The 13824-nt window shown below is 32.6% G+C and overlaps 1 protein-coding gene across 2 annotated transcripts; it reads left to right on the top strand.

Annotated features, from left to right (window-relative positions):
- The first annotated feature begins 629 nt into the window (after positions 1-629).
- Positions 630-13470, top strand: LOC111044668 (transmembrane protein 53). 2 transcript variants are annotated; one of them, XM_039438734.1, is made up of 4 exons: positions 630-871; positions 4930-5083; positions 11783-12073; positions 13180-13469. In XM_039438734.1, the coding sequence occupies exons 2-4, from the start codon at positions 5006-5008 to the stop codon at positions 13450-13452; spliced, it is 642 nt and encodes a 213-aa protein (XP_039294668.1). In that variant the 5' UTR covers positions 630-871; positions 4930-5005; the 3' UTR covers positions 13453-13469. The 2 variants fall into 2 exon arrangements, with proteins under 2 accessions (XP_039294668.1, XP_039294669.1); XM_039438735.1 differs by lacking the exons at positions 630-871; positions 4930-5083 and adding an exon at positions 10420-10561 and having other exon boundaries at positions 13180-13470.
- Positions 13471-13824: the final 354 nt, after the last annotated feature.

Genomic DNA, 13824 nt, shown 5'->3' with positions numbered 1-13824 from the left:
TGTTACATTACAATGTGTACATTATGACTTATAATACCTGATTTGAAGCTCATTGTGCACAGATAGCTGACTTCATTGGAAATCATAGTATTCAAGGTGGGTGATTGATGGGAAATAAAAATTCACTGCACAAAAATGTACTGTTTTCATTTATTAATGATTTAAAAATTAAGTGTTTTTCATTAGACTACACCTTCTTGAAGAATTTTAGACCTAATGATAGGAGAATCAGTGAAACTTCTGCTGTACATTATTGGAAGAAAATCAGAACAATACAGAGAGAATATTATCACAATTCATATCAATAGTTATACTTTTAAACTTGAACAAATTAAAATGAATTATCCCCACTTGATACTGAGATGAAATTCAAACAAGCCGCTATTGCCGCCAAAAACATGGCTCTTTATGAAACAAAACAATCAGTGAAAGAAACTAACAAAACCTTCTCCTGTATCAAAAATTAATCAAAAGGAGCCTTTCTTTCTCTGATTCTATTTTAATAAGAATTTAGAATTATTCATTTTGAAATAATTTAATTTATATTGAAATAAAAATGAGTTAGCTGTTGGCTTTTGTCATGTTGGCAGTACTGAAAATCAGGTGACCAATCAATGCAAGAACTGTCAGCCAAGAGCAGCCAGAACTTAACCTCTCTTTCTTCTTGCTGCAAATAAAAATAGTACGATCTTTGCCCTATGAATGAGTTAACCAGGCGTGTGTATTGTTCGGTATTTACTTTTGGTGGGGGCTGGCAAAAAGCCGTTTAAATTTCTTCTGAGCCTTTTGTGCAATTAATTTGGCTCAGTTATTGAACCGGCAATCGCTTCCGTCGTTTTGTGATTGTGATGTCTATAAAGTTTGTTCTCGAGTAAGTACTGTACTCTTTCACAATGTTTGTTTCTATCTGCAAACAAATCAAATTAACTTATGCGTAATTGATATTAAATTAACATATTGCAGTTACACATATAGTGAGGTAGGAAGAAAAAATCTTGAGAGAATGTCTTGTTCGATTCATTCAAGTTTCAGACAATAGGTAAATTTCACTTGGAACAATTTTTGCTTTTGTTGATCATTCTTGCGGGTCAAAATAATCTATAAGAATGTTATTACTGTGATATTCAAATAAGTAATTACGTATTTACCTTTTGAACCATGCTTGATTTGGTATAAGTAAATTTTATTTAAAAAAATGATTAAACACTGACTGTCATTCATAACTAAGTTATAGGATTGATGCTGTAACATTAATTATTATAATAATGTAAAACCTGGCCGATACACCGGTATTTTAATATTTGATTGTACACAAATAAATTCAACTTTGTTTTTAGAAATATTCAGTAGAATTGTCCATAGTTACACAATAACATTTAAATGATAATGTTGATATCTTATTAATCGTAGGCCTACTCGGGGTTATCCAACCCCCCAAGCCCATGCACGTATACCCCTGCCTAATCCGAAAAAATCAGTTTTCAACGCCTCCCCTCGCTATATAGAAAAATAATCCAGTACTTATTTTAATCCTTTTCGGGACCCCTAAGTTTTGGTCCCCCCTAGAATCTCAAGGACGCTGTCCTTGAAAATCATTTCTGTTTACATTTCATAACGGCACTAAGGTGTGCGTTTTGATAATTAGTCTATGATTGTAAACAAATGTGGAGCTGAATTTGTAAGTTACATGGAGGTTTATAATCCGGATGGAAAAAATCATCTTACAATACGGTATTATAAGAATGTAGTTGATAAATTTACTTGTGAAAATTTTGCTAAGGTAATATGTAAGTAAAGTAAGGAATGTGGGATTTTTTCAAAAGCGAATGGCACTCAATTTGAAAGAAGCTCTTCTAAAAGCACTCTACTTTCAAGTGGTCTGTCCACTTGAATCTAGAGATTTATCACTTGTACTCAATTGATCTGCAAACAACCTAATTTAATTCTACATTCCATGGAGAATATTGAAGAGCTCTCAATCTCAAGGTAAATTCTATTTATTTATTCTACAATAGAATTGGAGGTGACTAACATAGCAAGTTACGGCTATGTAAGCTAATCAAGGAAACATTTACTTACATTTTACAATGCAAATTTTAAAGGACGCTGTTCCCCCCCCCCCGTGTGGGCACTCAGATTTTTGAAGAAGTCGCATTATTTTTCACAAGTGAATCAACATTTAAGCGGCACTTCAGTCGGTTCGTCCAGTTTTGTTTGTCCAATTTTTTATTCTTACATTATTATATAAGAATAATAATATATTACTGAAGTAGATTCTAAAGTTGTATTTTCTCTTCCAAAGAATTTATATTTATCAGTGCTTGACAGGATTTTGAATATAAAATTTCAATTCAAATCTATGTTTTATTCATGCAGATATCACTGATAAACATACCCAATATTGCATTAATAAGATAATAAAAAACTTCCATTTTACATTTTAATGAATTGAGATAATAACACTCTGTATTTAGATGAACATAGTTCTTTGAAACTCTGATAGTATTTGTGTTTCAACAAGACGTTAAATTATTTTAATTTTATCTGTAATCATAAAAATGCATGAAGCGTGCATTCGATTTCCTATCTGGAAGTCGTGATCGGAATGTGAATTTTCATTATTCCATCCAACAGAATACACAATAATATAATAAAATTTATAAGGATGAAAATATGTGGTGAATAACTGCAAAAGCTGATAAGATATAAATTATGCTATTGAACTGTAATTTTAATTCACTCTTAATCAGAATTATTTTCAAGATTAAAGTATATTATTTCGTTTTTTATGTTCATTCACATGAGTATCATGCCTACCGGTACATTTTTATAATTTTATCTACTGTCGTTTGATGATAATACATTTCAATTCAAACTATTTTATTTCACAGTGACAATAATTCATTTTGAAGATACCTCGTTAGTTGAGTATTTGATCATAATTAGATTCCCTTAGGAATCGTTAGGTCATGTCAGAGGCCCTGAAATTGATCAGTTGCGACCTGAAAACTCTGACACTAGACCTGAGCCAGCCAGGTCACTCGATATTATTATTATTATTATTAGATTCCCTGTGAGGATAAATTTGTAGGATAAAATCTATCTATAGTGTAATTCACTTCAAACTGTCAGTATTGTTTGAATGGGAAGCATTGATGTTATAATATAAGGAATACTGACAGTTTGAATTGGAAAATTGTAATTTCAAAATTGCAAGGTAATTGTAATTATTCGTAATTTTGCACAAATCTTCTCGGTAATATTTTTGAGCCAGTCATTGAAGATAATCTACCTCTACACTTTCCATCCTGTGGAGTAACTAGTCAGGTAATTCTATGCCTCAATTGTTGGATGTCAGTTTGGGGAAACTTGATACAGATATTCTCAAACCAGTTTCACTCGTATGACAGAGCTACTTTGAGAGAGAAAAAACTGAATACTTTGAGAAAGTATTTTGCTTTCCTGCTATAATCCTGATACTCTATTATAGAGGTTAGGCCTTACTTTATACTGCACAGTATAATACTGACATCAGTATTTTTATAGAAAACTGATCTATTTTTATGTTTCCCAGTCAACCAATCATGACACAGGTTAAAGTTTGTTCCACTATAGAAATAGAGATTATTCTATAAATAGAAATAAAAATCTCAGTACCTTTTTTGAATTATTTTATCACAACATGTTTCAACATTCATGTCATTTTCAAGTGAAATTATTTGCAAAGTGATTCAATCATTTTCAAGTGAAATCACTTGAAAATGGCATGAATGTTGTGATAAAATAATTCAAAAAAGGGTACTGAGATTTTTATTTCTATTTATATTACAAGTAGCCCTATACAGAAAAGAGACAAGAGATTATTCTCCTTAAAACTTGCATCCTAAAATGATTTACAGAATTTTATGAATTACAGTATAATATATCATGAATTGATTGATACTTTCTCATGAATAGCAATAGCACTATCTTAGTTTTAGCTCTGCGTCTCATTTGAAAGCACAAAAATAGCTTAAAAACAAAATATCGTAGACTAAAATAATTTAAAAGCACGAAAATTGAATCTGTCTCAAAATAAATCAATTTACAGTTCCAAGACAGTTGAAACATTTAATGATGTTTTTAATTACTAAAGCCTGATTAAATAATGTTGTTCTCATCGTTTAAAACTATGAAATCATTGAGAGATTATGACGTTATAGTAAATCCATTGTTACAAAACTTATTAAGCGCTGTTCTCATCTTTCAAAACTATGAGATCATTGAAAAATTTGTGAGATTTTTGAAGAAGTCGCATTATTTTTCACAAGTGAATCAACATTTAAGCGGCACTTCAGTCGGTTCGTCCAGTTTTGTTTGACTCTCATTTATTTATTCTTTATAGATTTATTAGATTAATTTATGAATGAATAATGAATTTATTGCCAAATACAAGAAATATTTTTACAAACAAAATAATCATTAAATTACAATAGTTTTTGGCGTTAATTATTGCATTATCAACCAATAAACCACCGGTCATATCCAACCACTTGATATCTCTACACTATGAACAGAGATCTTGTGGAATTCCTCCATATTAAGGTGAAATGAAAGATACATTATGTGGATCTGACAACATCTATTTCATTTCACTTGATAACTCTTTGATTGTTCACTTATTTCCTTCCATACTACTTCAGAGTTAGTTTACTGTATTAAATTATTCCTTAGGAAAATAGGTCCATTGACATAAGAAGGAACTATCAATACATTTTAAAACTGTCTAGAAACAGAATTGAACTATTAAAAGAGTGATAATTTAATGAGATGAATAAAAATCCAAGTATATTACCAACCAAATAGATCTGTGTACTCACTTTTGTATACCTCTTTCTTTTAGTTTTATTCTTGCATATTTTTAATCAATTTTATTGTATTTTTTGACAGGTTCAGCTAGTATCGTGTTCTCGGGTAAATATCACATCCTGCAGACTGTCTATTCTCAGAGCATCTTCACTTCAGAATGTCTATATTTCGTAGAATCTCCTTGCTGGTTCCTAGGTTGAACACATCCTCTCGACAAGTCTACCAACCTGTACTGGTATTTACACTTTGTCTATTTCTTGTAGATTTAATTGTGTCCTTTTTGAAATTGGTCTTTGTAATTTTGTTCTTCCTGAATGCTGTTTTTCATTCATTTCAATAGTGCTTCTAAAAGTTTAATTGCATAGAATTACTTGTACCATAGACAAAAGATAGCATCAGAAAATACCCCATGGTTTGTAGAATTCATTCAAAGTTTGGAAGTTTTGTATCAAATTCTTATGTTGTGTATCAAGTTGAGATGATACTGTATCAAACTCTTGTGTTGATACTGTATCATGTGTGGTGATACCATAGAGAAAATATAGCATAAGAAAGATATCCCATGGTTTGTAGAATTCATTCAGTTTGGAAGTTTTGTATCAGATTATGGTGCTCTGTCTCAATTTGAGATGATACTGTATCATATTATGTTGATGGTGATGAGAAAACTGTATCATTTATGGATAACATAGAGAAAAGATAGCATAAGAAGATATACCATGGTTTGTAGAATTCATTCAAAGTTTGGAAGTTTTGTATCAAATTCTTATGTTGTGTATCAAGTTGAGATGATACAGTATCAAACTCTTGTGTTGATACTGTATCATGTGTGGTGATACCATAGAGAAAATATAGCATAAGAAAGATATCCCATGGTTTGTAGAATTCATTCAGTTTGGAAGTTTTGTATCAAATTATGGTGCTCTGTCTCAATTTGAGATGATACTGTATCATATTATGTTGATGGTGATGAGAAAACTGTATCATTTATGGATAACATAGAGAAAAGATAGCATAAGAAGATATCCCATGGTTTGTAGAATTCATTCAAAGTTTGGAAGTGTTGTATCAAACTTTTGTGTTGTGTATCAAGTTGAGATGATACTGTATCGAACTCTTGTGTTGATACTGTATAATGTGTGGTGATACCATAGAGAAAAGATAGCATAAGAAGATATACCATGGTATAGTTCGTCTATGTTCTAAATTTCAAGCCGATTTTTTGTAAACTCAAATCGACTACTGCCTATTATTGGCAGGGGAGTAAGAAATGTAAGAACGGTTCAGTATTCAGATTCAGACTCCTTTATTCATGTGTTCAACAAAACAAAATTCAACTTACGTTCTAGCGTTATAAATAAATACCAGTAGCAGTAAATGACATGGTGAATCATATTAAACTAAAGAGTTCTACTATAATATTGAGCTAGAAAAATAATGAAATATACGAAAGTTGAAGTACCACTGTAATGTTTTCACATGAAACGGTGAAGTTTGGACCTTAAGAAGTCCATTCTCAGAGAGGGAGGGTATCGAGGATACCCTCCCCTTCAGCACTTGACCGTAGTATGAGAGACTACCAGCATCACATAGCTTTACGATAAAGAACTACTAGGACTATCGGCTTGAGTTTACTTACAGTGAAATTTGGAACATAAACGCCCTATACCATGGCATATCTTCTTATGCTATATTTTTCCTATGGTACAATGAAATAAGTATGTAATCTGAGTAGTTACGAATGTGGTATTGTGGTTGTTATCCATACTGAATAAAAAGAGTTGATTGAATAAATAAAAACAATATAACATCTTTACCCTTTAATTTTTGTGACCTTATTTTATCTTGTACCCTTTATTTTATGACCTAAGTTAGGGTCGAAACGTTGAACTATTTTAAAGTTTTTTAAAAGGTTTTAATAAAGGGTGCTACAAGATTTTATATTGTTTTATTTATTTGTTTAAAAGTAGACCATGTGAGTGAAGTGTTTTTATAAAGAGTAGATTATATGTTATCTTCTTATGCTATCCTTTCTCTAGGCTATTGCCCTCTCAGTTGTACTTTAGAGTTGTATATGAAAATACAACTAAAAGGGTACCAGTAATTCTATGGAATTAGAGTTGTTTTTCATGTTCACATTCTTTGCATCATCTTATCTTCTTCTTTGTTAATTTCAATTCACTGTTATTGCAACATATTCATTAAGGAATTCTCCAAGTGTTCTTTTGAACTCCTTTGAGCCCTAAATTTCTCTAATGTGAGTTGGGAGTGTATTTGTTATATGACAGTCAAGTCCTTAGGATATATAGTTTCCTAGTTTCATGCAAGAAACCAGAAAATGGTACCTTTAAACCACCCCCACCGCCTCAGCATTGAATATTAGACATAATTCAATAAAGAATTCCCAATAAAGTGTTCTTTTGATCTCCTTCAAGCACTCAATTTCTCCAATGTCAGTTGGGAGTGCATTGAGTATTAGACATAATTCAATGGAGAATTCTCTAAGTGTTCTTTTGACCTCTTTCAAGCACTCAATTTCTCTAATGTGAGTTGGGAGTGTATTTCATATTTTCATTCTTTTATAAACTTCATCTCAATTCATCTTGGTCATGCATGACCAAGCGTGCACTTGCACATACAGGGTGGGTGAAAAGTACGAGAACGGCTCAATATCTCATACACAAAGGTTATTTGACGGTGGGAGTGATTGGGGATCCTACTTAAAATAAAAATACTACTTTACTATGACTTCAAAAATCTGGTGGATCCAAGATGGCGGAACATATTTTTGAAGTCATAGTAAAGTAGTATTTTCAATTTGAGTAGGATCCCCAATCACTCCCACCGTCAAATAACCTTTGTGTATGAGATATTGAGCTGTTCTCGGACTTTTCACCCACTCTGTATATTTATTTGTTTATTTCGAGATACTTATGAGAGCACAAGGATAATATCCCATAACTGCAAGTAAACAATTGAGAATGCAATATTTTTTACAAATATTGAAAGAAATAAAAAGTCTTTACGAAGTCTTGACAAGTTTTGATCTAATAATTAAGTTTAAGTTTTGCTTATTTGTTTAACACTTTGTAACTTAATATATTGTAATATTGTAATTTTGTTTTGGCAATAAATTTCAAATTTCAAATTTCAAATTTCTTTCATCCAATGTGATCACACACTTACATTCACTTCAAAACTGAATGAAAATTCATTCAAAGACAAAGACAGTGCTAATGCAACGTATAACTGTATCACCAAGCTAACACACTTTATTCAAAGTCTTACAATACAAAAACCATGTTAATTTTTTCCCCCAAGTACAATACATCTGACTAAATAAAAAGTGCTTAATTTTTCAATCTGTGTGCAAGTATACAGACGACAATAACCAGTTTGAAGAAGAAAATGGCAAAGTTTAGTTATAGCTGCTACTAGACAATACTAAGGGACCGTTCGATCGAGTATTTGCATAATATCGATTCATACATATTCATTGAGTTGTATTTTACCGACAATCATTATTGGATTTGATTTGTCAATTGAACAGAAATGTGTCAATACTATTACGCACTGTGGTAGACGCATTTTGATTAGTATGAAAACGAAATCCACTTTCATTTTTAATAGAGGTTTTTTGTTGATTGAATCAACAATGATTCCTTGTTAGAACGGTCCCAAAATATTGAATCTGAATACATTTATTGAAGGTTAAGGCCTATTGTCAATGAAACTTATTTAATCTATATGCTTAATAGTCTATTCACTTAAGAAAGTGACCTCGAAACTCAGCACAAATATTTTTAATTGGAGAGTATAGTTAGGTCCACGTGGAGAAAGATAAAAGGAACAGCGTTGCCGATTCTCTGCCTCGCTACTGCCTTCTGTAGAGGATAGCTGATACCGGCATTTTATTTAGTATTTATTCATTCATATAGAAATATTTATATAATTATTTTTTTATTTATTTATTCAGTTGAAAGTTGTGTGTATATTTTTGGCTTCAAAATTTTCTGAAATAACTTAATTTATTCAAAGTGCGGTGATATTAAGTGCAAAATTTGACTATAATTTGGTATTTTAATAATTCTAAATTCAAAATTTCTAGCTAATATATATTCTTGGACAGAACTTTGAACTTTAAATTTCCTCAGTAAGAACATAACGTATTTTTTCGGACATTTCATGATTTATCAAAATTTGGGAATAGAATAGTTTTGGGCTATGCCTGTTGTTCTATCCCGATCATATTCATATGATTTGTAATTATATCAACGAATAAATAGATAAATAAATAAATACAATTGAGGTAAAAACAACAGGCATTCGCGCAAAACTGTTCTAAACCTTAATTTGGAATACACAGTCAGGTTAGGTAAATGATAACTCAATTCACACACTATTTTGAGTCCAAAAAATATATCTACTACAATTTTGAATTTATCTGATTAATTTATTTTAAAATACAAATCCAAACAAAATTCTTCCTTCAAAATCACAAAAAATATTAAAAATTTCACTTAAATCCAGAAATTATACTCATGTTAATATTATATTTGATGTAATACTAACTGTTCATACTTGTTCAAAATAATCAATTATATTTTTTTCGCCAAGAATATATATATTTTTCAATAATATATTTCCATATTGCGATTGAATATTCTGTTAATCAATTATATTTCTACATTTTTGAAATAAGATATGGAAACTTTGCGGAGCTAGAGAATGATAGCGCTATCTTCTTTGTCGAATGATAGACAAGGATAGCAACACCAACGTTAATAAAATACTGCCATTATATCGAGGACCTCACTATAGAGCTGTAGGTCCACACACCTTTCATAATCAGTTTCATTACTCACGCACAAGCCTGTAGCTCATGAGGGCATCATCCTCAGCAAAAACACATTTAGTCTTTGTCTAGAAGGTTCTTTCTTAATAAAGAGCATTGCATTCTGTTACTTGGGAAAAGTGAGAAATAGCATAGACTAAATAAACAAATCAAATCTCAAATCTGTGGTATTAAATATGTAATCTTAAATCTATTGAATTATGTTAGTGGAATTAATGACATATAAAACTCCACTAAGGCCCGGTTGCACAAAAGCCTCTTCAATTTTAATCATGATTAAATTCTACGAGAACCAATCAGAGAAAGTTTTTCTGTATAGATGGATTCTCTGATTGGTTCTCGTCGCATTTAATCGGGATTAGAAGTTAACAGACTTTTGTGCAACTTGTTAATAAATTCAAGAATGACGTTTCCTTAAACCTAGTACCGAAATTTCTCACCAGAGTGAGCAGTAACGTCAATTTGCGAGTGAAAGTGAATGTTAATTATTAGGTATCTAATTGAATAGTTCGACCCCTCATTCCACCAATAGCGTTTCGTATTGTTCTACAACTCATGTTCTATCCACTCCTCAATAGTTATTGCTTCAGTTTTAAAGTTCATTAAGTAGTGGCAAATTTAGTTCAATTCATTGGATTTTTGCAATACGCGCTTTGCAATTAAATTCTCTGTGATTTGCAATTAATTTCAATTCTATCATTGATTATCAGTGGTTCCGTAGGGAAGTGTGTATAAAATGTTTGAACTGAACTGTACTTGATTCATAGTGTGCTTAGACGTATTGAAGTGAAGTGGATTTATTTTTTGGATAGAAAATCCAAAACCAAAATCACAAAATCGTTGTGTTGTTGAAACAAGGTTCGTTAGTGTTAGTATTTTACAAAAAAATTGTTTTCGCTATTAATTATCCAAGTAATATGAGTTAATATAGCTAATAATTTTCATTATTACATGAACTATTTCCTATTGAATCATATTCTTATCTACTAACATGAATTGTTTTGAACTAACATGATCTGGCATTATCATTTTCAATACTCAATAGCACATTCCTTAATATAGTGATTTATTGACCGAGCGAAGTGAGGTCTAAGATTCAAGTCGATGGTTTGGCATTTCTCAACGTTTATATGTTACGCATTTACGGCGAAACGCGGTAATAGATTTTCATGAAATTTGACAGGTATGTTCCTTTTCTAATTGCGCGTCGACGTATATACACGGTTTTTGGAAATTTTGCATTTCAAGGATAATATAAAAGGAAAAAGGAGCCTCCTTCATACGCTAATATTAGAGTAAAAATCAGACTTTAGAATTATTCATCATAAATCAGCTGACCAGTGATTACACAGATTTGTGGAGAAGCCAGTCTATTGCAGCATTTCCATAAGGTCTATAGTTTCAATCAGGTACTTGTGGATGAGAATACTGCGTGAGGTCTACTGTTCACAGAACTACTAGTGTAGATGAGGTGAAATCTTCATCAAAACACCTGCTTATTTATAATATTATTCTGATCATTTATAACATTGCAGGATTATTCTGTGGTATTTATAGAAACCTCGAAATAATGAGATGTGCTTTATTATATCAGCACCTGATTAACATTGTTCTGCTATCCTTGTCTGTCATTATACAAAACAGATAGATCTGATACTGTCTTTTTCTCTTTAGGACTACTTTTAATATAAATAAATCACTTGAAAATGGCATTAATGTCCGAAACATATGACAAAATAATCTAAAAGGGTACTGAGATTTATATTTTTACTCTGATATTGTTTTTGGTAAGATGTAGTGATATTCATCCATAATGAAAGGCTAGAATTTTGTCTGAAAATATCACGAATTTATAGAAAAGTGACATACATGTTTCAACGCCGATGTTGCCATCTTCAGTTCGACTATACCAATACAATTATTGATAATTATTATTAAACGAAAATCCCAATTAAATGCTGTAAATCACCCCGAAGTCCGAGGACCTCACTATAGAAACTTTATTCTCTTTAACTATATGTCTTGTTATATTTTTATCTATCAGAGTATTAATATTGTTTATTAATAAATTTGTTTCAGATCCAACAGCTGTTGGTGACAACCGCAATGGACCGACGCAGCTACTCTCGGCACCCAATCTCGAAGAGCGTGGACCTGATCAGCGCGGACTGCGTCAAGTTGGGTCGCGGCAAAGTGGGCCCGCAGCTGGTGACCGACACACCGCGACCACTTGCCGTGGTGCTCGCCTGGATGATGGCGTCGCCAAAGCACCTGGCCAAGTACACCGACATCTACCTGAAGCGCGGCTACGATGTTTTGACTGTCAACTGCACACCTTGGCAGCTGTTGTGGCCTGTCAAGGGTAGTCAGGTATGAGGTCGATTGAATAAAAAGTAGAATCTAGTGACTAGCAGCTCGTTTTAATAGCCCAGTTAATGTAGACAGAAAATAGGGATTTGCGCAACAAATTAGGGAAAGCTGAATATTTGTACAGGGTTTTAGTAAACAAAGTACATAGCCTGGACCCGAAGAGTCTCCATCGTCACACCGCTTGCTAGCACCCCCTCCCCAGGACCCCTGAAGTTCAAAACTACAATGGTTTCGTGAATCAAGTACATCTCAGCTCCAAATCAAGATATTATTTATTTATTTAATAATTCAGAATTACACAACTCACAGAAAAGTACCACATGTTTACCAAAAGATATCGATCTGACTTTGATTTAATCGTTTAATAAAGAGACATAGATCCACAATTAATTTCATATAACACTTAATCGTATATCTATTGTTCAGGAAGTTATCCCCATACAAAGCCAGAAAATTTTCAACTCATAATTGTCTAATAAAAGTTCACGCTTCAGTTTTTCGAGAAATATGTTTCGTATAAAAGTCAAAGCTCGTTTCAAGACCTTCAAAATGATGAAGGTCTTCAGTCAAAATTGATAAGTTAATGATGAGTCAAAATTTAATAAGTCAAAATTTTTTCGTGTCTTATAGCCTAATCTTAATGATGTCCAGTTAATCTGCACAATTTACGTTTTCCGAGGTAGCTCGTTTTAGCTCATTTGAGTAAAAGTACCACAAACAGGTGTTTTTGGGAAAACTATTATTAAAAATGTTTTTTCTGTTCTCAATGCCATCCAACTCGGAAGCCCTTGATGATAGAGAATTGAATTTGGTTACAAATTGTGGACCAGGACTCTTTCTTTCACGTGCATTAAATCAAATAGTTTTGGAATTAATTAATTATGTTTAAAGAAGCCGAAGATTTCAAGAAATTCATCCTCTCTCCAGAGTTAAAGGCATTTTTTAATCAATTAACACAAATTTGAGACTTCAGGGCTTATAGAGGATAAAATTCCCTTGATAGTGCGTTTGCTTGTTTGGCGAAACATATTGGTGGCTGACCTTGGGCTTTAATCAATGTTATGATTGTATTTATATCGAATTTATATTTCGTGTTGTGTTGCCAGGTGATAGCAGAAGACGTAGTGAACTTCCTGGATGAGAACAAGAGCTGCTGGCCGATAGTGGTTCACGGCTTCTCGGTTGGCGGTTACGTGTGGGGTGAGGTCATGGTTCGTCTCAAGGAGGACCTGTGCAGGTATCAGCCGATCATCGACCGCATCGTGGGACAGACGTGGGACTCGGCCGCCGATTTCACAGAGTTCCAGGTGGGACTACCGCTGGCTGTCTTCCCCACTAACCCCATACTCAGGCGGTTGTTGGAGCGGTATGTCAGGTAAGAAATTCGCCAATGAAATACTAAAGGCTACAAGCATAGATATCAGGTAGTATATCCCATGGTATGGATAGTTTATGTTCCAAATTTCACGGTCAACTAAAGCTGATAGTACATAGTTCTTTTACGTGAGTCATGTAATTCATTTTCGTGAAGCTATGTGACGATATCAGTTTGTTATACTAGACTGTTCAGTGACCGAACGAAGTGAGGTCTAAGATTCAAGTCGACGGTTTGGCATTTCTCTTAATGTTTAGATGTTTATATGTTTTTATGTTGCGCATTTACGGCGAAACGCGGTAATAGATTTTCATGAAATTTGACAGGTATGTTCCTTCTTAAATTGCGCGTCGACGTATATACAAGGTTTTGGAAA

This window comes from Nilaparvata lugens, chromosome 12, assembly GCF_014356525.2.
Source record: "Nilaparvata lugens isolate BPH chromosome 12, ASM1435652v1, whole genome shotgun sequence".
Classification (NCBI taxonomy): Eukaryota; Metazoa; Arthropoda; class Insecta; order Hemiptera; family Delphacidae; genus Nilaparvata; species Nilaparvata lugens.
Note: the sequence above shows the minus strand (reverse complement) of the source record. Positions and strands in the feature narration are given on the sequence as shown.